At 37.8% G+C, this 25,950-nt stretch overlaps 1 protein-coding gene across 1 annotated transcript; it reads right to left on the bottom strand.

The window, feature by feature from the left end:
• Positions 1 to 392: 392 nt before the first annotated feature.
• Positions 393 to 23,929, bottom strand: si:ch73-61d6.3 (occludin). The gene is made up of 9 exons (XM_024278179.2): positions 23,664 to 23,929; positions 18,869 to 19,487; positions 16,380 to 16,571; positions 15,752 to 15,919; positions 6,985 to 7,139; positions 3,986 to 4,204; positions 3,352 to 3,523; positions 2,375 to 2,416; positions 393 to 1,756 (listed from the first exon to the last, which is right to left on the bottom strand). The coding sequence occupies exons 2-9, from the start codon at positions 19,466 to 19,468 to the stop codon at positions 1,658 to 1,660; spliced, it is 1,647 nt and encodes a 548-aa protein (XP_024133947.1). The 5' UTR covers positions 19,469 to 19,487; positions 23,664 to 23,929; the 3' UTR covers positions 393 to 1,657.
• Positions 23,930 to 25,950: the final 2,021 nt, after the last annotated feature.

The following is a 25,950-nucleotide window of genomic DNA, read 5'->3' on the forward strand; positions in this document are numbered from 1 at the left end:
ACCGAACGCTTTTCAGTTATGTGACACATTTTTAAGATGAATTGTATTTCTACAACCATGCCAAAACTTAAAAAAAGATTTTTGGCTGACTTGTGTTTGAATGTGATTTTAAAAAATAAAAGTCTGCGCACAGCTGTTATTTAAAAAAAAAAAAAAACATATTTCAAACACATTTTTATTGGTTTATCATCACTCTTAAGTACAAATTTCTTTTGTACTGTTTGCTGCAGATATTTTACTAAAATATTAATAAAAAAAACGTGGCAGACTGTTGCCACTAGAGGGCAGCAGCACTTCCCAATTGCTGTAGGTTGGATGGAAACTTCCTGCTCTCTGCTGGACGCAAAGCAGAACATCCTTCCCCCAAAACAACAACAAATCAAACCTGACACTTTTCCTTTTTACAGAATTAGATTTGTTTATTAATTACATTTCATACAACACAATTTATGGAAGTTACAATAATAGTATTTTGTTCCATCAAAGAAGGTAAATTCTTACAAAAATAAATGGCTTGCAGATAGTTTGTGAAATGAAAATGTCCTTCATGAAAATGCAAATACAGCTGGATTTTTTTTAAATATTTACAGTAATTTTTGTATGAATAAAATGGATTAATACAAAACTACAGTAGATTTAAATTAAAAAATAATCAAATTACGAGAAACATTTGTGATAAAAAAATAAAACGTATTAAAAACATTTTGGTTAATCTTTTTAAATCTGCATAGCTTCAGAAGATTTTGAATGAACACTTATTTCTTACAAAAAAAGTCATAATGAGTATTTAGCCTTTATAACCCTTTTACACTGGAGCTCTAATATTTATGTTCTTTGATTTACTGTAATGTTTTTATTGTAAACACTATCAAAGTAATTCCAGTAGGCCGCTTTTCTCCTTCAGAATCTACTGGAATTACTTTGATGGTGTTAATGGTTGAAAAGTTACAGCATGTTAAAGATTTTGTGTTTAGCCGGCGACGCCTCAGGTGTTAAAGGGTTAAAAACATGCGTACTGTAAACTGGTTGTGGGAATGTTGCACAAACTGGAATCACTGTAGCTTGTACTATAAAATACAACAATGGCACATCTCTTTATTGGCCGTTTGTGCCCTTTTTTTTTTAATTTTTGGTTTCATCACAGTTTTTAAAAAAGAAAAAAAAAGCTAAAAATAGGAACTGACAGTTAGGTAGTTCTGAACACTGATGATCTCTATTTTCAAAGCTCAAAAGTGGCCCCTGCAGCCCGCCACACCCATCGCTCTAACTCCCTACAGTGGGGCTCCGCCTTGGACCGGTGGAGACCGAACAAAGCTGCTGAGAAGACGCACAATCTTATCACAGATGACTTTCAGATTTTTCCCCCCTCCCTCTGGGATGGTTTTTCTGCAAACACTAACGTAATGTTGAGAGAACTGGAAATGAGTGAAAATGGTTTGTTCTATTTTCTGCACAAGTATTGACAAAAGCAAACAATCAACAACAAAGAAAACTTTGGGGTTTTTCCCCCCATTGGTGCAGTTTTGTGTGTCCATGTGTCTTTGAGAATGCTGTAACTTTGGTCTGAGTATGTGACAGTCTTTGCAGGATTTTGGAGTGTGTCTTGGCTCACGTCTTAAACTTTTACAGAGTGGAGCGTGAGGACGGAGGAGCGGCTTCAGTGGGTTTTGTCGTACTGCTTCACCATGCGTTTGATGTGGAAAAGCTTGCGTCTCAGCCTGCGACACTCTTTCTTCTTCGACTGGTATTCTGGTGTCTGTAGAGAACCAGCAGCAGAAAATCAAACAGACCGACACTAACTACTGCAGTAAAAGCATCAAATGCTCTGTACACACCGGGCATTCGAAAACGCAGTAAATGTGGGTTCTTGGAGGCATTTTTCAATATTTCGTTCACACTGGCCTGTCGCTACTAGTGCATGTATTCACAGTTGGAAGAGGTTTGGTGCAAAATCTCATGAATCTTGCTCCAGGCTATTTCCTTCACAGCTCTATTACAATATATGAAAGACTTTGTGTCATGTAATATCTGCCGGGGCAAATACCGCAATTGCTAATTTCTGCTTGGTTAGCACTTCTGTGTTTTCAAAAAAGCGCTACCCACACGAAACTACCAAATCACAGTTCCTGATTGGTTGAAGTTCAACTAATTTAACTTTTAACATGCACTCAGTGGCTGCACGTTTCGTACGTCAAGCCTGAAAACTGACTTAAAAAGTTGCGCAGTGACGTGTGAACACTAGAGTTTTGAACATGGAAGCCCAAAACATGCAAATATGCACTTTTACAACTGGAAGCGGACACTTGAACGAGTGTTTCCAATCCCAGTGTGAACATAGCAAAAGATTCACTTAAAAACTCGGCTAACATCTGACCTGCTTCAGATCCTTCAAGTGGTTATATTCATCTGCAACAGCCTGAAAGAAAACCATCAAAAAAACATCAGTTAGTCCAAGAACTAAATTTTTTTTTTGACTGAAAAAGCTTTTGGAGCTCATAAAATGAATAGATGGCAGAAACAGAAGAGATTAGACACATCCAGTGTTGGGCATCTCACTTCAAAAAAGTAATTAGTTATAGTTACTAGTTACTTCTCCCAAAAAGTAATTGAGTTAGTAACTCAATTACTGCATCTTCAAAGTAATTAGTTACTTGGCAAAGTAACTCGTTTGCACGTTTGTGTTGTGATTGTAATGTTTATATCCGTGTCTACCGCCTGTTTAGATACAAAAACATGATCACATTTGTCAATCGCGGCATTTTATTGTGAAAAACTGGTTATATTTTGAAAAGAAACCGGATTTTCTCATGTATCTTGATGCAACTTCCGGCCAGAATTGACGCGGAACGCTCGGGTGCGAAGCGCCCAGCTCCAGCAAGATCATCAAACTTTGAAGTAACGCGCCGCGATTTACACGAAGTAACTATAACGGCGTTACAGCGAGGATGAAAGTAATTAGTTAGATTACTAAATTACTTGATTTATAACGCCGTTAGTAACGCCGTTATACTTAAACGGCGTTAGTCCCAACACTGGACACATCAGACATTCAGAAGATTATGTTTGGTGAAAAAAGTTCAGATACAACTTGGACTGTGAGCTACAATAGTTCCAGACTCGGTGAAACCTCTTCTACAGTGTTTGAACTTTGAGCTAAATGATTAGATACTAAAGTCAAAGGTAAAGGTGTGAAATGAATAATGGGGATGAAGGGAGAACGTCCTGATAGTGGAAAGAACAAAGAGAGTGAAACTCGAGGATCCGGCATGATGTGAGTCACATAGTGAAGTACTGATTCCTGAAACAGGCTGTATTTCTGTGGTTTTCAGTGGAATTTGCCGCTTATCAAACCTGGTATTTGGAGGAGGTGTCGTCCAGTGTGTCCAGCTGCCGACTGAGTTTGTTCAGCTGATCGTTGATGTCGTCCATCTCGGCACACAGCCGCTTGTACTCTCGGAGGTCGGCATCGAACTCCCTCTTGTAGTCGTGACGTTGAGAATCTGTCATGATTTCGGGGTACATGCTAAAGGAAAAAAGTCAAAGAGACATTTTAGCATTCAAAAAAATAAGACTTAAATATATGCTTTAATCCTAAAACTTTAGTGTTTGAATTGAAATGTTTCTGCATGAAAAATGCAATAAAAACTCCTTTCACTACCCCCCCCCATGTGTACCTTTGTCCCAATTCTCTGAATGTGTGAGTACAATGCATGAAAAATGGCATACCTAAGAGGATTAACAAAGACTGTGCAGTTTTCAGTTTGTTTTGACACCTTTTTGAACAGTTTGAAAGGCTTAGAAGTCAAAATGTGTTCTGACTTTAGATCCTAGAAAATAAACGCCACATAGCTGAGCTTGTAGTTATTGACTCATGTCTGAGAATGCGGGTTTGGTCCTGTGGGAGGTCCAGAGGACCTGCAGTGACAAGTTCTTGATAAACCCTGTTTTCATCATCAAGCGACCCTCACTGAAGACCAGGTCTCACCTCTCCCACTCTTCAATGTCCAGCTCGTTGCCCGTCTCTCCTCCTGTGGTGTATTCTGTTTCGTACTGGGACTCGTCCAGCTCGGGGTTACGCCGGCGCCTCTTGCCTCTGTGGGCGGAGGGCCTGCGACCTCCGGCGTTCTCATCTGAGGGGCTGGAGCTGGTTCCTCCGCCATGGGAGAACACCTCGGAGGGTCTGCTGGTGGCTCTTTCTGAGTACCTGTGAGGACAGGGGAAAAATAATGTCATGAAGCCATACTGATCAGTTTTTTTTTTAAACTAAAAATAAACTTAGTTTTTTAGGTTGTTTCGAAGTTAGACTAATTTTTCAGCAACATGCTAGCTGTTTAAGTAATTTAGGCTTTTTTCAGTTTTTAAGCTATTTTGAAGTAGTGCTGCCACAATCGCTTATTGTAATAGTTGATTAATCACCTATTACTTTTTCATATTAGTCGACTAATCGGGTCTTAACCATCATTAGTTTTAAAGTAACTAAAAATAAAGACAATTAAGATGATAGTTTATTAAAGCTATTAAATCATGCAGCTTCTGTCCTTCATTAGTTTCTGGTATTAAAACAAGACTTCAATCAAATGATTATTTACAAAAGAAAGTTCTAGTCTCACTGACTAAAATATAAAAGTACATTTTTTCTATACTCTTACAAATTTGTTCAACTTTACTACACTCTGACTCCATATAATATAAAGAAACGACTAATCAACAATTAAATTAGTTGTCGACTATTTTCATAGTCGATTAGTCGTCAATTAGTCAGCTAATCAATGCAGCCCTATTTTAAAGTTTAGCTATTTTTTCAGCTAAATGGTAGCTGTTTTGGCTAACCTGAGTTTTATTTTTTCATAGTTTTTTAGGCTAATTTGGCATTTAGCTAATATTTTAGCTGACTATCAGCTTCAGTGTTTTTAGCCATCAATTTCAGCATCTTCAGCTATCAGCAAAAGCATCTTCTGCAGCCAAATTCAGCTTACAGCATTAACAATAGCATTATTGCAGGTAATGCTACATATCTAGTTCATAATTATGTTAAAAAGTTACAGTTTTAAAGTTTTAAAAATGTAGTTTGATGGCGTTCAATAAATGTTTATCCTGTTCGGCCCGCAACATAAGGTGTGTTTTGGATTCTGCCCCCTTGTGCGATTGAGTTGACACCCGTGCTCTAAGAGTTTTATGTGAGAAAAAGGGGATTACTAATATTTTTAACCCTTTAACACCTGAGGCGTTGATGCTTAAGCAAATCTTTAACATTATGTAACTTTTCTAGAAGTGTGAGCCGCTTTTCTCCTTCAAAAATCTACTGGAATTACATTGATCGTGTTTACAATTCAAGAATTACAGTAAATAAAAAAACAAACACTGGAGCTCTTGCGTTAAAGGGTTAAATTAAAAGGGAATTGGTGACTTTAGCTGAAAATATACAAGACAAAAAAAAACTCCAGGACATTTCCCAGAAAAATGGAGAACAATTGAAGGTTATTCTGCCATATGGAGCCTCTCGGTAACCAGGAAGCAGGTACAGCTCTTAATAAGTCCCGGACAGAACAAACTCAATTTGTGGGCTTGTAGGGATTTATGGAAGAATCCAAATCCAACGGCACAGATATTACAGGTTCTTATAAAGGAGCGAATCATGTCAACAGCACTGCTGTTCTCCAGACTAACATTCCTCTGCTTATGAAAGACCAGCCCTGTTTACTTTGCACCAGAGGAAACTGTGCTGAACTTTGAGTCGCCTCAAACCCGGTTTCCCCTTAGAAATAAAAGGATTTGGTCGGTGTTGGCATCATGCACATAAAAAGAGCAGCCATAAACAAATGAAAGAATGAAAGAAAGCAATATAAGGATAAATAATTTAAACAAATTGATGGTTAGTTTGGAGAAATGCAAATGCATTAGTTCATAAACATCCAGCTTATTCTGCAGTGCAGAGATTTCAATGATCAAGGGCGATTATTCTGGCGGAGGCTCAAAGGTCGTGCACAGCTCTCTCTCGTCGGCAGGGCAATATGTTTTTATGGGATTTAAAACAGACGAGTGATTATACCTGCTTCTGCAAGTCATCACTTTAGACCTCCACTCACTGCTTTACAGAACCCACACTCAAACATTGCAGCAGTATTTCAAATAAAAACATAAAACCACTTTTTTTGCACTATTTGATAGTTAGTACCAGAAAATACATAAAGTTGAATCTCCTTTTTTTGGCCTGAATTGAAAAAAAAGGGTAGAAACAAGTTACTAAATAATTCAAGGCATGCACAATTTAGGGTAAAAATATTTTATAAAAAAAAAATTAATTTATGTAGCAGAAAAAACTGAATGTTGAGTATCTAAGAAAAGCTCAAATTCCTGTTTGAATTTATTCCCAGTTAGTATATAAAATATATTTTTCAGTGTTTTTTCAATTAAAGGTGATGCTAAATTAAAATGAAGTGTTGAATTAAAAAGTATGTTACAAATGAAGGCGTTGGATACTTAATTTTGGTTTCAGCTGACACAACTGCATACTTATTAGATAAAAATAATACCTTCAGTAATGTGGACCCCTAAATACATTTACATATCAGTAGGAATAGAATATAAAACTTAGGACTATTCCTGCTTTCTTTTCGTGTATTCTGATTTTATTTGAATATCTTAAAAATAACAAAAAATTACACATAAAGTAAAGTATTATCTGGTTCCACTGGTTTTGGATTGAATGAAAAAACTGTTACAAAGGGCTGTGGATCGTTTCTTTGGTGGTGATCCGGTTTGATTCAGGAATCAAGCTCAACAATTCATCAATCAAGCCACGATGCCTACTTTTTAATATCATGTTTCCAAACTATGTGTATATCATCTGGGTCATCTGAACCCCACAAGACAGCACGCTGAACTTATTTTTTCAAGGATTTTTTTTCTTCACTGGTGTCCGTGGCAGACATAAAATCCTGTCTAACGAGGGTTAATGGAAATAATATTTAAAAAATGACATACTGGTTTTCATCCCCACTATAGGAGGTGCAGTCCACCTTGACAGGCGAATAGGAGATGACACTGTTAGCTGAGGCGTTGAGAGGCCCGCCCCCTTTCTCCGACACCAGCAGGGTTGGAGCGTCCTGAACGCTGTTGCTTTCCTCCACATTGTTCACCTACAGCAGGCAGGAAACAGACGTAAGGAACGGGCTCGGCAGAGACAGAGTCAAAACCTAAACACAAAGACTACAGCACAGCCGGGGTAATTCCCACTGATGTCCGCTCAAAAAAACACTTTTGCCTCATTTCCTTTTCATAGAATGTAATAGATTTAGTCCTCTTAACCCTTAAACACCTGAGGTATTGTCGGTGAGGCTTAAACACAAAATCTTTAACATACTTTAACTTTTCTACCGTTAACACGATCAATGTAATTCCTGTAGATTCTGAGAGAGAAGAGCGGCAGAAGCCGCTCTTCTCTCTCAGAATCTACAGGAATTACGTTGATCATGTTAACAATTAAAAAAATTTAAGTAAATCAAAGAACATAAACACTGGAGCTCCAGTATTAAAGCACTAACTAATCTGAGCAACAGCTTGAAAACAGTCAAAATAAAAAAACTAAAGTAATAGAACTTTTTTTTGATACAGGAAATGAACTCTTATCTAAAAAAAATTCACAACAATCTAAAAAACATGAACTTTGTGTTTTCTATCCATTGTGTCTTGCTGTCAGGAACACCTGGAGCGGATCTCCCCTTCCTCTCTGTCTTCAAACAACAGCAGACATACGAAAACAGGCATCTCGCTCAGCATTTCATGCTCTTTCTTGGCAGGCCAGATGGTGGAATTCCTCACACTGAAGCCTCAGGGCGGCTCACTGTTTGGTCAAGTGCTTTGACCAAACAGTTGTAGCGGTCAAAGCTACATCCAAAAACAAAGCCTGTTCAATGAAAGCAGTTAAAACCAGGGTTTTTGTGCAGTTCAAGGCTCGTTTTCGGGAAGAACGAACAAGATTTAAGAAGCAGAAAATTCTTTAATAAACTGAGACTGGGCTACTCTTTGTCTATCTGGTAAAATGTTAGATTATAAAAGTGTGCAGCTTGGGGGAGAGGCTTACCCATCGGGAGGATTTCCACACAGATATTATGATGCAAGAAAAGAATAATCCTAAAGATTTACTATGCGCTGCATATCCCAGTCACGTGAAAGTCAGAAAACAAAGCTGAAAATGGAGTCCATCAATGTGTGCTATCCTTAACTCCACTGAGGTGCCCTTGAGCAAGGCATATGACCCCAAATGGCTTCAGTGGAGAACACAGTGACCAGATCTAATCGGATTTTTTAAAAACAAGGTGTCCAAAGAAAAGAGGAACAAATACCCTTCTTTGTGTTCCATTAATACTGCACTCAGTGTTTTTTTCTAATAACTAGTACTTAAACATATGTAATAGCAGAGATCTTTCCAAGAAAGCATTAAAACTGAAGTTAAAGCAAATCAAATTCCCAAACCTACTTCACTTGACTGACACAAATAAACAGAAAGGACATTTGATTTTTGAGAGAAGCTCTAATCACCAAAACACTGCAGCCATTTTCCAGATGAGCTGGGACCCACCTGTGTGTTTTTACGGCTTAAAGAGCATTCATCGTATTTACCCCCTGAGGAGATTATGCATGAAAAAAGGGTTACTCTTCATCCAAAAATATCTGATGTTGCTACAGCATCAGTGAAGGTTTGTTTTTGAGAGAAAGAGAGTTTAGTATTTAGAAAACAGAGACCAGGGTGTGTAGTAGCTCAGTCCAAAGTGTAAACTATTGTTGTGGTGGTGTTAACCTGACGTCCTGGAATGGTTGGCGCGTTTCATTTTCTTTATAACAAAAGGTTCTAAGTTCTGTATATTGTTGAAGGTTAAGCCAAATGAGTATTATTTAGTGATGATCCAAAGCTTATGAGGACATTTTGTCCAACTTTGTGGCAATGGTGGAAAACCATTAGCTTCCCAAGATAGAGACAGCCACGGGACAAACAATGAACGTGTACAGTTTGGGTCCAACACAGTGGATGGAGTTGACCCCCACATTCTGTTTTCAAGTTTAAAGCTAGAACTATGTTTCTAACTAAAATGACCACTAGTTGATGGTTTCAGGTGGGAGCAGTTTCCATTGACCACCATGTAAAAAAGTACAGTTCGTACAAAAATAGAAGGGGGCTTTAAATATACTTTTGGATGTTACTTTGATATTTGGTTATGACAACATTACTACACAATAAAACTTAATGTCCATCATCCTGCCCACCTCAGGCTTTATTTACCCCCATCACAATCCTAAAGGTGACGAGAAGTTAATAAATGTCCGTGAATAAAAGTTTAGAAGAGGCAGAGCTGCTCTTAAAGCAGAGAATAGTGAAAAAAAGTCCACCCCACAGATGTCAAGGTGCATTGCTCAAGAGCCAGTGTCCTGTTTGTTTTCTAATCACCCTCTGCCCTTGCAGCTTTATGTTGGCAAAACACATCCGGTTCAGATAATCTGCAGCAGGTAGGGCCAGGATAACTAGAGAACCAACAAGAATCACAGCCCTGGAGGACTGAAGTTATACACCCTCGGTTAGTGTTCCCGTCAGAACAGAGACAGCAACCGGAGTAGGAAAGCTCTTGAGCTTTGGGAAGATCAACAAAGAAGCAAAGATGAAAGATAAAAGGAGAGAGCTGGACCTTTGATCACTATGTAGATGTAAAACATAATTCTATAGTACAAATGCATGACAAAAGAAGCAGAGAGAAATAAAAGAGACATGTCCTGGAAACATGATGCGGGAGTCTGTATATTGGTATCAAAAAGAAAAACTTGAATTCCAATTTAATTTTCTGCTCTGCCAATTTAAAATAAACACACACACAAAAAAATAACGATATCCAAAACCTGGAAAGTAATTTATTTTTTGCAGGAGCAGAAAACAGAAACATCCTCATTTCCAAGAAATACAATTTAGAGACACTTTGGCATAATTTCAACAAGGAAGATCTACCTCACTTCCAAGAAGTCTGGGCTACTGTTACTTCCTTCTGCACGCCACTCATTGTTACGCCATCATTCTAAATCAGTAGCTGCAGTGCCCTCCTTTTCCTCTCTGCAATTCCACATCAGATTTTTCCCTTTAAGTTTATAGATGGCCGTCTCTCTGCATTCTAGACGGCGCTCCAACTGGAACAATGTTTTGTCATGTTCTGACTCTTAACCACCATCAGGGGTAGAATATTCATCTATGGTCCGAGCTTGACCCATGCATCCAAGATGTTATTGGCCAAACCGCCAAAGATTTATGGACGTGTTTATTCTATACATCTTTCTGTATCACAAATAAATCATTACTGGGATTCCTGGGATTTGTCCTCTTAGATGGTGTCATAAAAAGCTGAATAAAGTCATGTGACATGTCAGGTCAATTGCAACTGTAAGTAGGTTAGTGGGTCAGTCTACCTGCTTGTTGCCATTTATCTGAACCTGGTCTTTAAAGTTAAAGGTAAGGATTTCCGGATGAAAAGGGCTACTTTCTGTTTCAAAGGATAATCATCAAAATCTGAAACTGTTGGACTAATGACAAAAAAACTGTACACTGTAAATTTCCTTTTTACCATCCCTTCTTGATTGGATTTCATTACTAACAAATAAATTACAATCTATATTCCTTTATTTACATGTAACATCCTTCTTTACGGCACAAGTGTCTATGGGTGGGTTCCTTTATTGAGTATCAATTGACTGTTGTGCATTTTTAAACTGCTGTCAGCCTCTCCGTGGATGTTTTAATCCATGGAGGTTTTCTCCCTCCAGCTGTGGGGCATTTCAGTACACAGACAGACCCTCTCAAGCCCGCTCTGGTGATATCACACAGCAGAGACAATGCATCCCCCACCCCACCCTGGCCGAGCTCAATGAAGGCCGTTTGTGAGGTCATCCGAGACAGCCGAGCCTTGCTGTTCTCCTGAACAGTCAGGTCCCATGTCAGGCCAGTCCAGCATAACAGTGTCATTATGAGGCAAAACTAACTCATAAAAAGAAAAAAGTGTTTTTTTTAATAATTACTAAAATCATTCTGTCTTTTGATGGATTCAAAATTAGCTAAATAGGACCTTAGTGAAAAAATTCCCAAATGCATCTGTCTTTGTTTTTTGACTGAGATAAAGAGAGTTTGTTGGAACAAAAAAGGTAACTTAACCTTTATAAAGGTCTCCAATCTGTTTTTGCCCACTTTTTTACAGTTCTGTGCAAAGAACCAAAACCCTTTCAGGTGCTGCTCTGTCACAAAATTGTAATAAAGTTTAAACCTGGCTTGTAATGGGGAAATTGGAGCTTCTTTTTATCTTTTTCTCCAACTGCTATGGCAAACTTCAGCAGCTGTGCAAATCCTGCAACATGACCCAATTTGGAAACATTTCAGAGGTTTTATGTCACCTGTCTGCAAGCTGCTGTGTTTGGATTTCACCACACAGAGTGACATGCATCACCTCCAAACAAGGCTTGTTATAGCTCTTTAGAAGGAAATATTCTCGATGTCTCAACAAATTCAAGTTTGCAAAGTTTAACCCTGCTGGCAGGTAGATTACTGTGGTCCAAAACATTTAATAATCTAACTGAGGCTTCTAAAGACAAAAGATTTATGCCGAATCAGAATTGCTTCCCTACCCCCAAGCCCAACAATAGTCACCAATCATCCACATTTGGGCATAGCAGCCAGCACTCAGAAAATTTGTTTTTTTAATTTTAAAAAGTCATGCTAAAACAAAAACCCAATACTTACATTTGAGTTTAAACTTCCGTGCTTCAGAGCATACCCAGGTGAGGAAGTGTGGTTCTCCTCTGCATCGATCACCCTTACCAGCGTAGGGATAGCCAGCCCTAAGTCGCTACAGCTCCTCCATAAAAAACACGTTTGGACACTACTACAGCTTCAAATGTCCCTACTATTGGACCAATAAGTTGGAGCTAGAGGGTTAGGGCAGCAATTTGGTTTCAGCCTTGTTCTTGCATGCAGTACAGTATGAATAAACCAAAATTCTTTGTTCCAAATGTTTGATTTCCTCTTCTTTGAGCTAAAAATAACATCGTTTTACACCCTTAGTAAAAGTCTGGACTGTTTTTGTTTCTTAGCAATGGACTGCTCCAAGAAAGCCCAATGAGAACTTCACCGGAGGTATGCACTTGAGCTTCCCATGAGGCCTGAACAGTCCGTGCTAGGAAAAAAAAAGAATTCTTCCTGTTGTTGCAGACAGGCATGCAACATTGTCTTGCTTCTCCGAGAGACCAGAACAAGGGTGTGCTAAGCCTTGCACTTTTACATTTGCCTTAGCTAAAAAAATATTTTTAAAATCATATGGCAGCACTTTGTTTTGATTTTAAAAGGCTTTTAGACTGTCTTTTTTTCTTAAAATGTTCAAAATTAAGAAAAAGGTTTACTCAAAAAAAGTTACTTTTTTACAGTTGATTTTTTTGCCAACTACCTGCATAGTACATTTTTAATACACTGATGCAAAACTAAATCCACAAACCAGAAAAATGGATGGACAGCAGTAAATGTAGTTATGAAAAAGCAATGACCGGATTGGTCCAAAGCAGCTATTGTTCCTCCTCCAAGAAATCTGGAAGGGAAAAGACTTCAGAAAACCTTACATTTTCATCAACAAAGGAACTGCTCAAATTTTTTAAAAGTTTGCTTAATATCTAATTTTATTAACACTTAATAGTTTTAAATCATGTGAATATGTAAATAGGCCTGATGATTAGGAAAACTTTAAGGAGCTGCTGTTTTTTACTGATTGTTTTCCCAAACTTAAGATCTAAGAACAAGGACAATAAAAATGTTACAAGAAGACAACCCAGCTCAGAAGGTGATGAATCATGTTGTTTTAAGTCAGCAGTGTTTAAAGAGTGAAGCAAATACAAAGAAAATGGGAACGCTGTTACTGGAAAGCTTGAATTGTGATGTCAAAGTGACATTAACTTCCACGAAACATACTTTGTAGTAAAACGCTCAACAATATTTGACCACTATTGACTAATTCCATAATTGTTTCCTCTTCTATTAAAATAAGACGGATGTTGAGCTCTTAGTTAAATGGCCTTCAAAAACATGTATGAGCAGTATCAAGAGGATAAAAGTTCCACTCAAAATATAGTTTTTCTATGGTAAAATTATTTCCAATGGCCTTTTAATTATGATTATGCTAACTTTTTTCACAAAGTAAAATTTGATATAATATTTGAGATTGCTATGATACATTTTTTTAACAGAAATTCTCTAAAAACTGTTCTTGAAGTTTCTATGCAAGTGATAATCAGTCCTACATTACTATGGCTGCAGGAATTCCAATGACATCAGTGAGCATAGCTACACTGTTGGACGCTAATGTCGGTCAGAGGATTTCGTTTTCCAGCCATAGGAATCACCTCTGAGAATATGAAGCTGTACTGTAGGCAATAACATAATCTCTTCAAAACAAAAAGCTCTATATAATCCAATATAACCATATGTCTGCTTAAAGCTGCCTCTGCTGTTTTCTACTCTATCCCTCAGACACACCAACTCACAGCTTCGTCTGAATCTTTTATTAGTAAAGGTAATCAAACATTGAGATGGTTAGGGTCCTATGGTGTCATTCTTGTGTTGTTTCTCTAAATCCATTTCCTTGATTTCTGAAACCCTGGATTAATCTGGGATCTAGGTTGGTTTTGGATTTGCTTTTTTCCTGTTTTACTTCGAGTTATTTTGTTTTCTCGTTACCTTCCCATCAATGTGCCACACCTGGCTTCTCAATCAGCACAGCTGCTTCTCATTAGTCATTAGTCTCTCTGGTTCATATGCTTCCTAGGTTGTGCCAGAATTCCCCGCCAATCACTATGTAGTGCGTTCACCATTTTCTAGTGCTGTCCGAATCTACTAATTCCAAATCGAGTGCAGTCGAAATTTCCCAGAAGTCTTTGCAAAAAACTAGTGTACATCGATGGTCACTAGATTAACAGATGTAGACCACAATGCATTGCGGTCGAACAATTTCAAACAAAAAAATGAGTTCAAATCCAATATTTGAATAAACCATCCACATTTTCACCATCAGAACACAGTGGAGTCATACATAAACACTGTGAAATGTTCATATTTATTTGATTTTCACTTTGTGAAATCTGTGACGTTTGGGAAATAATCAGGGTCCTGAATTTTGGAATTGTACCTTCAGACAACCCAACAAAATGGTGAACGCCCTATAGTGCACTGAGTGAGAACTGAGTGAATTCAGACAAAGCCATTGTCTGTTCATTTCCCTTGTTGTTGGACTTTTAGCTTTGCTACTTAGTCAGGGGAGTTTTTAGTGATGAAACAAAGTTTTTATTCTCTGCTTGTATCACAGATTCCTTCTTGTTTTCTGCATAACCTACACAATATTATGGTTGACCAGGTGAAGCAGTTTAAGCTTCTCTTTTACACCTAGTTTTTCCCAAAACAACTTAAATACATTCCTAAAATCTTGATTAATTTGTGAAATATTAGTTCAGACAACACAATTTATGTTTGAAACTAGAACCACTAAAAGATAACTTCACAAAAACCAACTGCAGGAAATATTACAGACTGGACAATCTGGCAGCAATTAGTGTTTAAAAAAAACTTTACAGAATGTTCAAAACTTTGTTTTGATTTTCTAAAATATATTTAAGCTAATCAGTGTGTACTGTCCTCAAGCAGAGACCAGTACTTAGTTTTCATTCACAATAGTAAAGTGTATCTGTACAATTTTAAAATCTTTGTTTTTGGTTTAAGAAAACTGAGCTTTTAAATAAAAAAAAATCAAGTAAAAATGCTTCAAAACATGTGATATTTGTGCTTTTCATTCAGTACAAAGACATGTTTTTGAAGCACGGAAGGTGAAAGAAATGATTAACTTCTCCCTCGGGTATCAGCCTTACATGACTAGCACGTTGTTGACATTTGAAAACACAAAGTAAGCTCTCCAAAAATCACCTGCCTGCTTACTATCTCTGCAGGTGGTTAATGATTCCTTAGAGTGAAACCAGGCCGTAGACCCACAGCCCATAATCACAGGCTGCAATCAGCCGTGACCCTGAACAAAGTGACTCATTGAGAGGAAACAGTCACTATAGTGTAACTATTTTTCTGCTGGATTCTCTAAACTGATAGAAAGCTTGAGAAGGATCTCCTCTTGCACTTTCAGCAAACAAAAAGCAGTAGAAGCAGATGAGCGTTCGCTAGTTAAACACTAGTCTCAACATTCTGAGCTATCTGACGAAGTCAGCTGTTAAAAACAAACCGGACACACCTCATAAATGGCTCAGCATGGCTATTTACTGCATCTGCACCACCGCAATCACACACCTATATTTATGCATGATGACAACCTAAGCAGAAGACGCATTATGACCGGCATGACCTACATAGTTGCCCGCTTTACCTGGGAAAATAAAAAGACTGAAAAGTAGTGTACCATTTGGCAAAACAAGAGAGTAATTTGAGGCAGACAGGAAAAGGATATAGGTCACTTTGTCGGCAGAATATTTTTACCACAATGCATTGTTGTTCATCATTTCATAATCTAATCAAATCTGCCAGTGAATGCTGTATTCCATTTTTGGTCCGGATTAAAACACTGTGACCCTGATATTTCTGACTGCAAGCTTTGCATGCTCAGCTGAAGGTCAGTTCAGGCTAAAAAAAAATCTGATTTGTTTTAAAGGAATTCAGTGAAATTTGTAGACATAGTTTAATTCTTACCCATTCCTCTACATCCCTGCCCTCCGAGGCCTTCCCACCAACGAGCGGCTCGTCCCAGTAGATATTTGGCTTTCCGTAGCGCCAGATCTTCCCCCTCGTTTTGTATGCGAAGAAAGCTGCAACCCCCAAAGCGAGCACGACCAGGAACCCACAAACCATAGCAACTCCCTACAAAAGCAAGAACACGGGAAGGACATTAAAAAGGCCCTGCGATAACGTTGTCTTATCAAGGTACAAAAAGTGCAGGCACAAACTGATATTAGAGTTTGCAACAAAAAAAGCTAATTATGTTTTTGCAACACAGTTGCAATAAAAGTCTGATGAAAATACGTCATAACAGAAAGCACAGTGGTTACTTCAGGTTTAAGCTAGTTTTAAATAAAATACATGCATCTTTTGTGTTGTTGATCAAACAGAAAAGAAGCAATTTAAAAAGAACACGACAAGCTTACGTCAAAGGTAATTCTAAACAGGATTTTTACACTGCTTCATGCAAATTTAGAGTGGACTCCTAATGGATTATAATCAGCCTAAAATGAAAAGATACTTGAGGGATTTTCCGTTTATTGAACTAGGTTACGTTGAATTAAAATAGGAAAAGTTGATGTCAACACAACATTGTTCCGACCTCCTGTGGGTCCACGAAGCAGTAATGGTACAGGTACTGGTTGTATATGGGGAAGCCTCCCACTCCTCCCATCTGGGAGTAGCTGGTCTGGTAGAGGTTCTGACACATCATGAGCATCGGGTTGTACATGATGTTGGAGGAACTCTGGGCCATGGGGTTTACACCGACGATGTAGACAATGTTTATGATGACCTGAGAGAGACAAAGGATAAGAAGTACACAGACGTATTCAATCCTTCTGATATAATATCAGCTGATGCAACACCTAATGCCTCTATCTGGACAAATATTGCAACGATGCTGCTGACTAGGCAAAAGCTGACGACATGGAAACCTATTATCTAACATCATGTACTGAACATACTGTAAGAGCAAAGGGAGCATTGAAATGTAGACTGAACTACCAAGAAAAACAAAAAGATATGATCCGCATGTTTTTTTCAATCCTAAAATTACTTTAAAGGTTTACTAAAAACTGAAATCAGAGTTAAATGTACACAAGTTTGTAAAGATAAAAAGTATGTGTAAATGTTTTTATCATTTTCCTTAAAAGGAACATGTATTTTCTGAAATGTTAATCAAAGTAAAACACAAAGCTTAAGATAACCAACTCTGATCTCAGCCTGTATTATCTAAGTTACGGAGATTAGAAGAGAAAAGCTTCAGTTATGTTCATATTTTCAAATATGTTTCAGCAATTTAAAAAAAAATGTATGTAAATGTAGAGCAGTGAGGATACAGCATGATGCTGATAAAAAGCCTACATTTATATAACAGCTGCAGCTCACATTTCTTAGAGATAAAAAAAAAACTAATTAAATGACATCATTTTGCACTTTTAAAATTCCTGAAAGCTCATATTAGGGATAATAAGTCTGTGCGAAAAACTTAGACTCTAAAGATCTCATTAAGCATGGTAATTGCTAAAGTACATGTCATATCAGTAATAACACATATAGTGTTATTACGTCTTGGTTAGAACATTTGTTCTGCTTTCTAAAAAATGGTTGCTCCTCTGCACAAAACCCAACAGCATGTGGTTGAAATATGCATCTATGATGGCAGATATCCTGGCATATAATAGCTAACAGGTTGACCGTGAATTATTGTATATTAAATTCTTCTAGCGTGGGATATTAAGGGATCCGTACGACACTTAAAGCTCAGCCAAAACTCAAAGTACAGTGATTCCAAGCTGGCTTGAAACCTCAAACAGAATGCTTTAGACAAATATAAGTTTTGTCATTTTTTTTTTTAGCAATTTCAATTAAAAAGCCCAGCCACAGAATATGAATATGAAATGTGGTGTTTTTCTAATATAGTAATACACAGAAAATGCTTGGAAAATCTTTTAAAAAAAACAGAAGCATTTCTGCAGAAATTAACAAATATATGTAAAAACTAATAAATTAAACAGAATACATTCAATTTATTGCTAATTTCTCTCTCACACAGCTTGTGTATTTTCCTTTAACTTAGTAAGTGATAATGTTTCATTTGAGATATTTTGTTTGTTAAGCTGAAGTTTTATTCGTCTCCTCAGAGGAAACTGAACCAGACTTATAGCCACTCCTGCCCTCACCTCAGTTTAGAAAGTGGTTTTTGACAGTCCCAAAAGTGGCAAAAAGTTACTAGATGAGGTCATCAGATGACTTTCATGGGCGAGTCACATGCATATAATTGCAAAGACTGTAAGGGAGAGGAACAATGTCCACGTGGGAGAGAAAATAGTGGCTAAATATGTGTGGAACTACTAATGACAGTTTTTGGTTGACTTTGCCTTTTCTTGTCACAACCCTTCTCCTTTATCCAGACATGGAAACAGGAAAATTATGTCATAGGAGACACTCTGGGGGAGTTGCAATAAATGCCTCCTTAGTGAGGAGTTGAATACAGAGCTTGATTCCCTTATTCAATTGTAATTATATGCAGTGTAAATGCTGCTCCTAAAATTGAAAGAATTGTAAGTCTCAGGGGGAAAAAAATTGTAGTTGGAGTAGTTCTAAAGGTTGGCATGTAAGTTACCAGTTGGAGGTCAGATTCATCCACAGTATGGTTGGTTCAGGAAAAGGATCAGGTGGAAAACATTTCCCAGATCACTGCAAATTTCCTGTGTTGTAACTTCCATATGAGGAGCAGTGGAAATACAGCAACAAGCTACAGACCATATCATTTTGATGACATTCTGGTCAGTTGAACCCTTTTCGGTATATATTTACAGCTAATTTGATTTATGATTTAATTGAATTCAATAAAATATGAACTCATGCTTAAATTCCTCATTCCAAAACTACATTTCACAAGTTATAGAAAAACTATTGCACAACTAGTGACTTAACATAAGTGAGAGTAGAAACTATGATGGATGAACCATGTGTTTGGATGGATGAACTATTGGTGGATGTAATTAATCAATACAGCATGTTTGAGATGTTTTTAACCCCTGCCTAAGCCATAGAAACAAAAGAAGAAAAGTAAATGAGTATTACCTGCAGGATTGACATGATGACGCAGCTTATCAGGACTGCCAGATAGAACTTCCTGGTGCGAACTATGTTGGATTTAGAGAAGCTGGCAATGAAGAAGCCCATTGCTCCTACGAAGTTAATGGCTGCCATGGCAATCATGGTCGTTTTAGCAGAGTAAGGGGAAATGTAAGAACCATATCCACCTCCGTAGCCACCTCCGTAGCCCCCTCCGTAGCCCCCTCCGTAGCCCCCATAACCTGATCCATAACTGCCTCCCATGTATCCACTGCCGTAGCCCATGCCAGAGCCGTAGTAACCCATCCCAGAGCCATATCCATACTGGAAGTCCCACATGAGGGTTGAAGCCACGCAGGCAAATATGGCCACACACATTATTATCACTGTAGCCATCATAGCTTTGACAATCCCAGGAGGTGAGCGCCATTTGTAGAAGTGCTGTGGTCTGTCCTCAATGTAGTAGGATCCTGGTGGAGGAGGGTAGGCATTGAAATCACTCTGATTGCCATGAAAACTGCCCGGAGGACCGAAGCCGTTGTTGGATGGAGGCGTGAAAGGAGGACTGTAGACTGGGGGGCTGTCGTAATGCTGCTTGTCAAACATGGTTCACGGATGTCCAAATCTGTAAACAAAAGCAAAAAAGAAAAACAAAATCAAGAAAGGTCAGTGATGGCACACCTGATATGACCAACTTCACTTAAGAGACATAGAGCACCTGGATAAGGACGTCTTTGTGAGACTTCCATTTTTCTAATAAGTACATTACATGTGGTTAGATATACTACATACTAAGTCATTCTCACAACTACAAGTTTTTTTGTTTTTTTTCCTCAATCACAGCCATAGTAGACTGCCGACACCATAGCTCCATGTTAGCTTATTGGTTTTTATGCTTTTGTTAGTTATTCTCTTATTGACATATTTTTGACAGACATCGACTTCTTTTTACATGTAGTGACTCCACTGGCATGCCTGCTCCTCTTTTTGGGACTGTTTTCCACCACTTCTGGGTCTGAAGCAGTTATATGGGTATATTGTTTACATGATCAGCTGTTGTCACATGGGAACAATAAAATGCCATTGGGCAAGTAACCACAGGTTGCAGGAGAGGCTAAGAAGACTGGGGTCCTACACAGTTTGCGGGACTCTAACCCTGGGCTCACGGGAACAGGAAGATGATCGACAAACTGGATCTGAGATTCAGCTCTGTTCTCCCCTCGCTGCAGGAAGGGTTACTTTTGCAAAGCTTTCTTCCCATCAGCTATTACACTCTACAACACTTTAGATACTGGACAATAATTATTGTTGAGATATAAATACACCACAAATTGCCTCTGGTGGAAGGTTGGCGCCAGTGTTTGGCAGCAGAGCCACCACTAGTGTGTGAATATATGTGTGAATGGGTATGTGACTGTAAAGTGCTTGGGCCTTCGAGGAAGGTAAAAAAGCACTATAAGTACATGCCATTTACCACATTGTTGCTTTCTAGTGTCAAGAACATTGAGAAATTTAAAAGGGGCGACTTTTTGAACCAGCAAAGGCTGAGCCAGAATGGGGATGTTGGTACCAGGAGAGGGAGACGAGCCTAACAACACTGTCCTTTTTGTCTCTTCATCATCTGTGGGAGTCTCTCTCTGACCCACACCAGCAAACAACTTTAAACATCATTTAGTTCAAATTTCCATGTTCTGCAACAAATCTCACAGAGATATGTATGGCTACTGTGTATACAACTTGACAATGCCCATTCTTCTGAATGACACCAACAGGGAGTGGGAGGCCTTCTTTAGTTTGACTAAGAAATCAACAGGACAAATTTAAAGTAGAAAACCCCAAAAAAGAGTGCTTTACATTTGATTTAAAGACACAAAAACTTCTAAATCTTTCTCCTGCGCTACAATGTGACACAGACAGTGACTACAGAAACAGGCCTCCATTCAAAGTTCAGACGTGTAGACAGACATACAGCCGACGGCCCTGCCCTCAGGTTCATAACTCTTCTCTGTGTGGAGCGGGGCTGCAGGGAGCAGAAATAAAGTCTTACCCTGGAGCCTCTGTGTCAGACACCTTCCTATTCTACCCTCCTCTGCCCCCCTTCGTGCACACAAGTGCTCCGTCTCTCAACCCTCCTCCCCTGTTCTCTAACCCCCCCCTCCACAAGTTTCATGCCTTTGTTTTCTGAGCAGAAGGGGCAAAAGTCACAGTGGCTTGTCACAGGAACAGTGTTGCCATGGAGTCAGGATTTAAAAGAAAAGAAAAGGAAGAAGAAAAAAACAAAGTAAGAAAATTGAGGCACTGTCCAGGGAGGATTGTACAAGGCCCCCTCTGTGCGACTATTGAGGAGAGAACACAGGTGTATGCAATATCATGGACAACAGTATAAGGGATTCTTCATTGCAGTTTTTAATTGTTTATTTAAAGATCCACTCCAATGAAAATTGTCTTTTTTGTGTTTTTAACATGTTCCTGTAGCATTTTTCTCGGAATGTAGGGCATATATTCAAGAATTTAAGATTAAAACTGCATTTCTGAACATTTTTCTATTCAAATTGTGTTGGATCAGAAAACTGGATGCTTGAAAAGGATCAGACTAAGCTACTCAGCTACTGAAAAGGGCGTGCCTCCTCTTCCCCTGTGCGCACGTCGGCTCGCTCACACTTAGGTGTGCGAGACATGATGAACATCCTGTAACACTCGTGCTGTAGCAAATTACAATTCTGGCTTAAAACTGTAGAACTGGATTGATCCAATATTGCTTGTTGTTATTTTTGAGCCACCAATAAAGTTATATATATATGTTATATATATAAGCTTGAGCGTGAGCGCCCAATCAAAGGAAATTGGGCTAGATTACTCTGTGTCACCAGTCCTGCCCACAACCCAGAATTGTATTTCTAATGAGCTACAGCCACTGTGCATAAAATATGTCTTGAAAAACATCGAAAGTTTTTTATTCTGGCTTAAAACTTCATAATCATAAAAAAAAGATTAGTGTGAACGATTTTATGATTAAAAAAACATGGTTGGAGTGGGACTTTAACGACCCACTCCGATGAAAATGTTATTTTTGGTGTTTTTTTAACATGTTTTTGTCGCATTTTCCATGATGGAGGACATATGTATTAATAAAATAAGCTTAAAACTGCATTTCTGAGTATTTCTTTTGTTAAAACGGAATTAATCATTAGCAGATTAAACAATAAAATTTGAAAAAGTTTGTAGTTGTTAAGTGCAAACTGCTGTGCTCCATTGTGATCCATTCACTTGCTGACAAATAGATCCATCTTCATTTTCCTCATCTGAGTGGCCATCTGGCTAAAAACTGTTCAGCTGGATAGCTTCAATATTGGTTGCCATTTTTGTTGCACCACTAATGTTAGCTTAGTGTAAGCTAGCAGGAGAGAGTATAAACAAAGGGATTATGGGAAATGAGTGCAGACTTACTTCTACACCAACAGTCTCGCCCACAAATTGGAGGCAAATTTTTAATGAACTACTGATGCTTTGCAGAAACTATGTTTTAGAAAACAACACAGGTTTTTAAATTTTTGTCTAAAAACAGGATAATCATAATTAAAAGACCAATGGGAACAGACCATTTCAGAACATGTTTGATTCAGACCAATGTACAACAAAACCAGATGCACCATAAAAATAATTTTCACTGAAATCCTTCTTCCTATAAAAAAAATAGCAATGGGAGTGGCCATCTCAACAGTAGCAGTAGTAGTAGCAGCTCTAGTTGTAGTGGTGCAACAGTTATGTTTGTCTAAAGCTGGCTTACTTGTCCCATTCTCAAACTAAGCAGCAACCACAGAGACTGGTCCAAGGTCTCGGGTCAGGTCAGACACCCACAGCCCACACAGCCTGAGCTCCAGTGCAACACAGAGACTCTATCATCCACTGCTGATAATGGAATTTCAGTTCTACAGTCACATGTCTTACATCTATCAAAAACTATTAGGGTGGAAACCACGGCTGCCTTGCAGCCCACTGACAAACACCCAGGAGTCAGCAGACTTCCTCCTCCAAAAACACACAACACTGGAAAACCCTCTGGAGCCTGAAAGCAACATTTTAGAGGGTTTGTTTACATCTCATCTTTTTACTCTGCTCACATTTGAGACTAGTGCAAAGCTATTAAAGTTGACAAATAATGATAAAACAACTTTCTTACTGAACAGGAAATTAAATAAAAAATGGGATAAAATAAAACATCAAATTTGTATTTATAAATACTGGCTAGCTGCTTTATTTAAAAAAAAAAAGAAAAGAAAAAAACAATGATACAAGAAAATAACAAAACCGTGGTGAAACCATACTAAAGGGAATAAAAACTAAAGATTAAATTTGAAAGATAAGAAAAAACTTTATGTGTTTCGTGTGAGTGATAAAATAGTCACTATAGTACCTTCTAGACTGCATGAGATTTCCCCAATAAACTATTTTAGTCACGGATATAAAATGAAAAATGGCAATAAAAACGTGGAGAGTCATTAAAATGAAACAAAGCCTAAACTTTACGCTTTAAAAAATCCTCTATAGCCAGTTTTTTTTTAGGTGGTTTGAACCTAGATTCTGACGTTTTCTAGCTGAGGTGTTGTTTGCCATCTATCGCTATGTGAATGGAGACCCACCTGTCCAACTTACAAATCAGTTATCTTTCAACAAAAACCTCAGTGAGAACTCCAAATGACTCAAAACGTCCGAAAAGGTTCCAAATAAAAGTCAAGAAGAAGAAGAAGAAAAAAGATGGAGTCTGGTTTGAAAACTCAGCCCACCTTAAGAGTTTTCTTACCTGAACACCAGAGGAGAAACAACACTTGACCGTTTGTGTTTCTTGATAGAAAAAAATGTTATTCCGTCAAAAGTTACAATAAGTTTGGTCGATTTCTCGACTTTAACGACAATGTATGCTAAAAATAAGGCGATTTGGGGGGTTTAGTTTCCGTTTTTAGCGCTCTTAAATCGCGCTCGTGCCTGATTCAACGGTCCCTCACAGCAGCCTCTGAACAAGTGCTTTGTTAGTCCGCGGTGATCAGCCCGACATCACAGGACCGCAGCACCACCGCCTCTAGACCGCTAGAGGTCGGACTTTGTGCCTTAAATATTTCTAACCTCTTTCGGCAGAACTGCTCAAAATACCTGCCCCAGATACAATCGATGATAATGATTTAGCAAATGTATTAAAAAAAAGTTTATTAGTCATCTTTCCGCCGGATAACATAGTCCACAAAAAATTTAATTCAATTTAAAGGAAGCGCAATGAAAAATATTTCACTTTTCATTCATGTATTAAACGCTAAAAGTTTTACATGCCCTAAATCTGTGGGTCAAAGGTCATTAATAGTTGCATCCAGCAATAATCCATCCCTCACATAAGGATGCAGCATCGTTGCCATGACAACTTAAATTTTAAGTCTTAGGACTTGTATCCTGTGATTGGTGTCATTATTCCTCTGTTAAAGCCCGGTAAATATCTAACTGGCTACGGTTAGATTTAACTTTGTAAAAGGGGAATTTCAATGTGATTTAAAGTTTTTTGCATAATTTTTAAAACCAGCGTTAAAAATAAAACCACAGGGATGTATGATATAAATTCACCAATCAATTATTTATTTTTTTGTTGTTATTGTGTTCTGATTTAAAGCAGCTGGTTGGCTCAGTTTGCAGTATGCAGGCCTGGTGCCTGAGAATCAAAGGTTAGGTTTCCAGAGGGCACTATAAACTTAAACCAGTGTCGTTCTCTAGGCAAAAAGACCCTTCACAGTTATTTGGGTTTAAACAGTTCAAACAAATCCATCCTTCCTTTTCCGTTTTATGGTGATAATACAGCAAGGTAAGTTCATTTGTAAAATAAATATTTAAAAGCAGTAGTTCCCTTTAGCAAGACTACAAATCACTGATTTGAGCTGCTAAAGTTCAACAAGGTTTTTTTCTGTCACTGTGAAGCCAACTAAAGAACCTGGCTTTATCCCAACCAAAAAAAAGCTATCAAGTAAAATCTTTTGGTTTTTCTTTAATCTGTGAACCAGTGAGGCATTACATGAATAAATCAGTCCCCAAAGGATTACATTTTTTCTCAAAGTTTACATAACTTTAAAATTTTAAGCGATATTATTGTCACAACAGAGTGGGACAACTGAAAACAGCCCAATGATGTGACAGAGACCACTTAATGGCAGGTTTCACGAAATTGACAATTGTTTAGCAGCAATAATTTGCCTCAGACACCACCACCTGACTGAACGGGGAAAACTGGAGTGCACCAACTGGGTGCTGCAAATCAGAGAAGTCTTAACAAGCATTCAAGTCCTGAAGTTAATTACCTAGATCGAGTGCAAAGTCAATCAAAACATTGAATCACCTGATCCAACAGATCAAAAGAGTTAGATTGAAGGGGGGGAATCTCTTGAGGATCTAGTGTAGTCTATAAAATGATTTATTGTCCTACTTTAACTACCTTTCTCATACTTTGACTCGCATTAAAAACCAAGAGTTTTGTTGTCTCATCTTAAATGTGAAATTAGGAGGAATAAACTTATTTTGAATCAGTTTGGTTGCAGACATTTAACAAAGTTTAATAAATCACAGGCTTCCAGGCTCAAAATGTTAAACTCTGATCCAGAACCATTTCAATAAAAAGAAAACCAAGTATTTCTTTGATCTCCACAAGACAAAAAAGTTAAATTCTTCAAATTAAATAAAAAAGTTCAAAGGCGATGTAAAAATAAATTTCTTATATGTCACAGACAAAGTTAAACTAAAGGTACATTTGACAGATAGTCAAAGTTTGGCTCTAATGAACATACAAATTTAAATATATCTTTATTTAGCACAGACAAGTTTTTATTTTATAGCACATTTTTGAAGAGCTTAAAAAAATTAAACTGATTAATAACTTTAAAAATCAAACTTTTATTAAAGAAGGTCAAGGGATTTGAAGCAATACAATTGAACACTAAATTAGAAAAATAATTTAAGTTGCACAAACTAATATTTGTAAACTTCTTTAAAAACAAATAAAAAAAGGTTTGAAAATAAGTTTAGACTTTAGTAAATGAACATGTATTGTTTAGGGGAGA

Source organism: Oryzias melastigma, linkage group LG4, assembly GCF_002922805.2.
Source record: "Oryzias melastigma strain HK-1 linkage group LG4, ASM292280v2, whole genome shotgun sequence".
In the NCBI taxonomy this organism is placed as follows: Eukaryota; Metazoa; Chordata; class Actinopteri; order Beloniformes; family Adrianichthyidae; genus Oryzias; species Oryzias melastigma.

What these genes read in the sequence shown, in the direction of transcription:
- si:ch73-61d6.3 (XM_024278179.2), bottom strand. Translation starts at nt 19,468, where the DNA reads ATGTTTGACAAGCAGCATTACGACAGCCCCCCAGTCTACAGTCCTCCT. An exon ending in GCTTCGTGGACCCACAGGAG is followed by an intron (nt 15,920 to 16,379) that starts GTCGGAACAATG and finishes TTGCTTTTGTAG; the next exon opens with GGAGTTGCTATGGTTTGTGG. An exon ending in TATAGTGGGGATGAAAACCA is followed by an intron (nt 4,205 to 6,984) that starts GTATGTCATTTT and finishes CTGTCCTCACAG; the next exon opens with GTACTCAGAAAGAGCCACCA.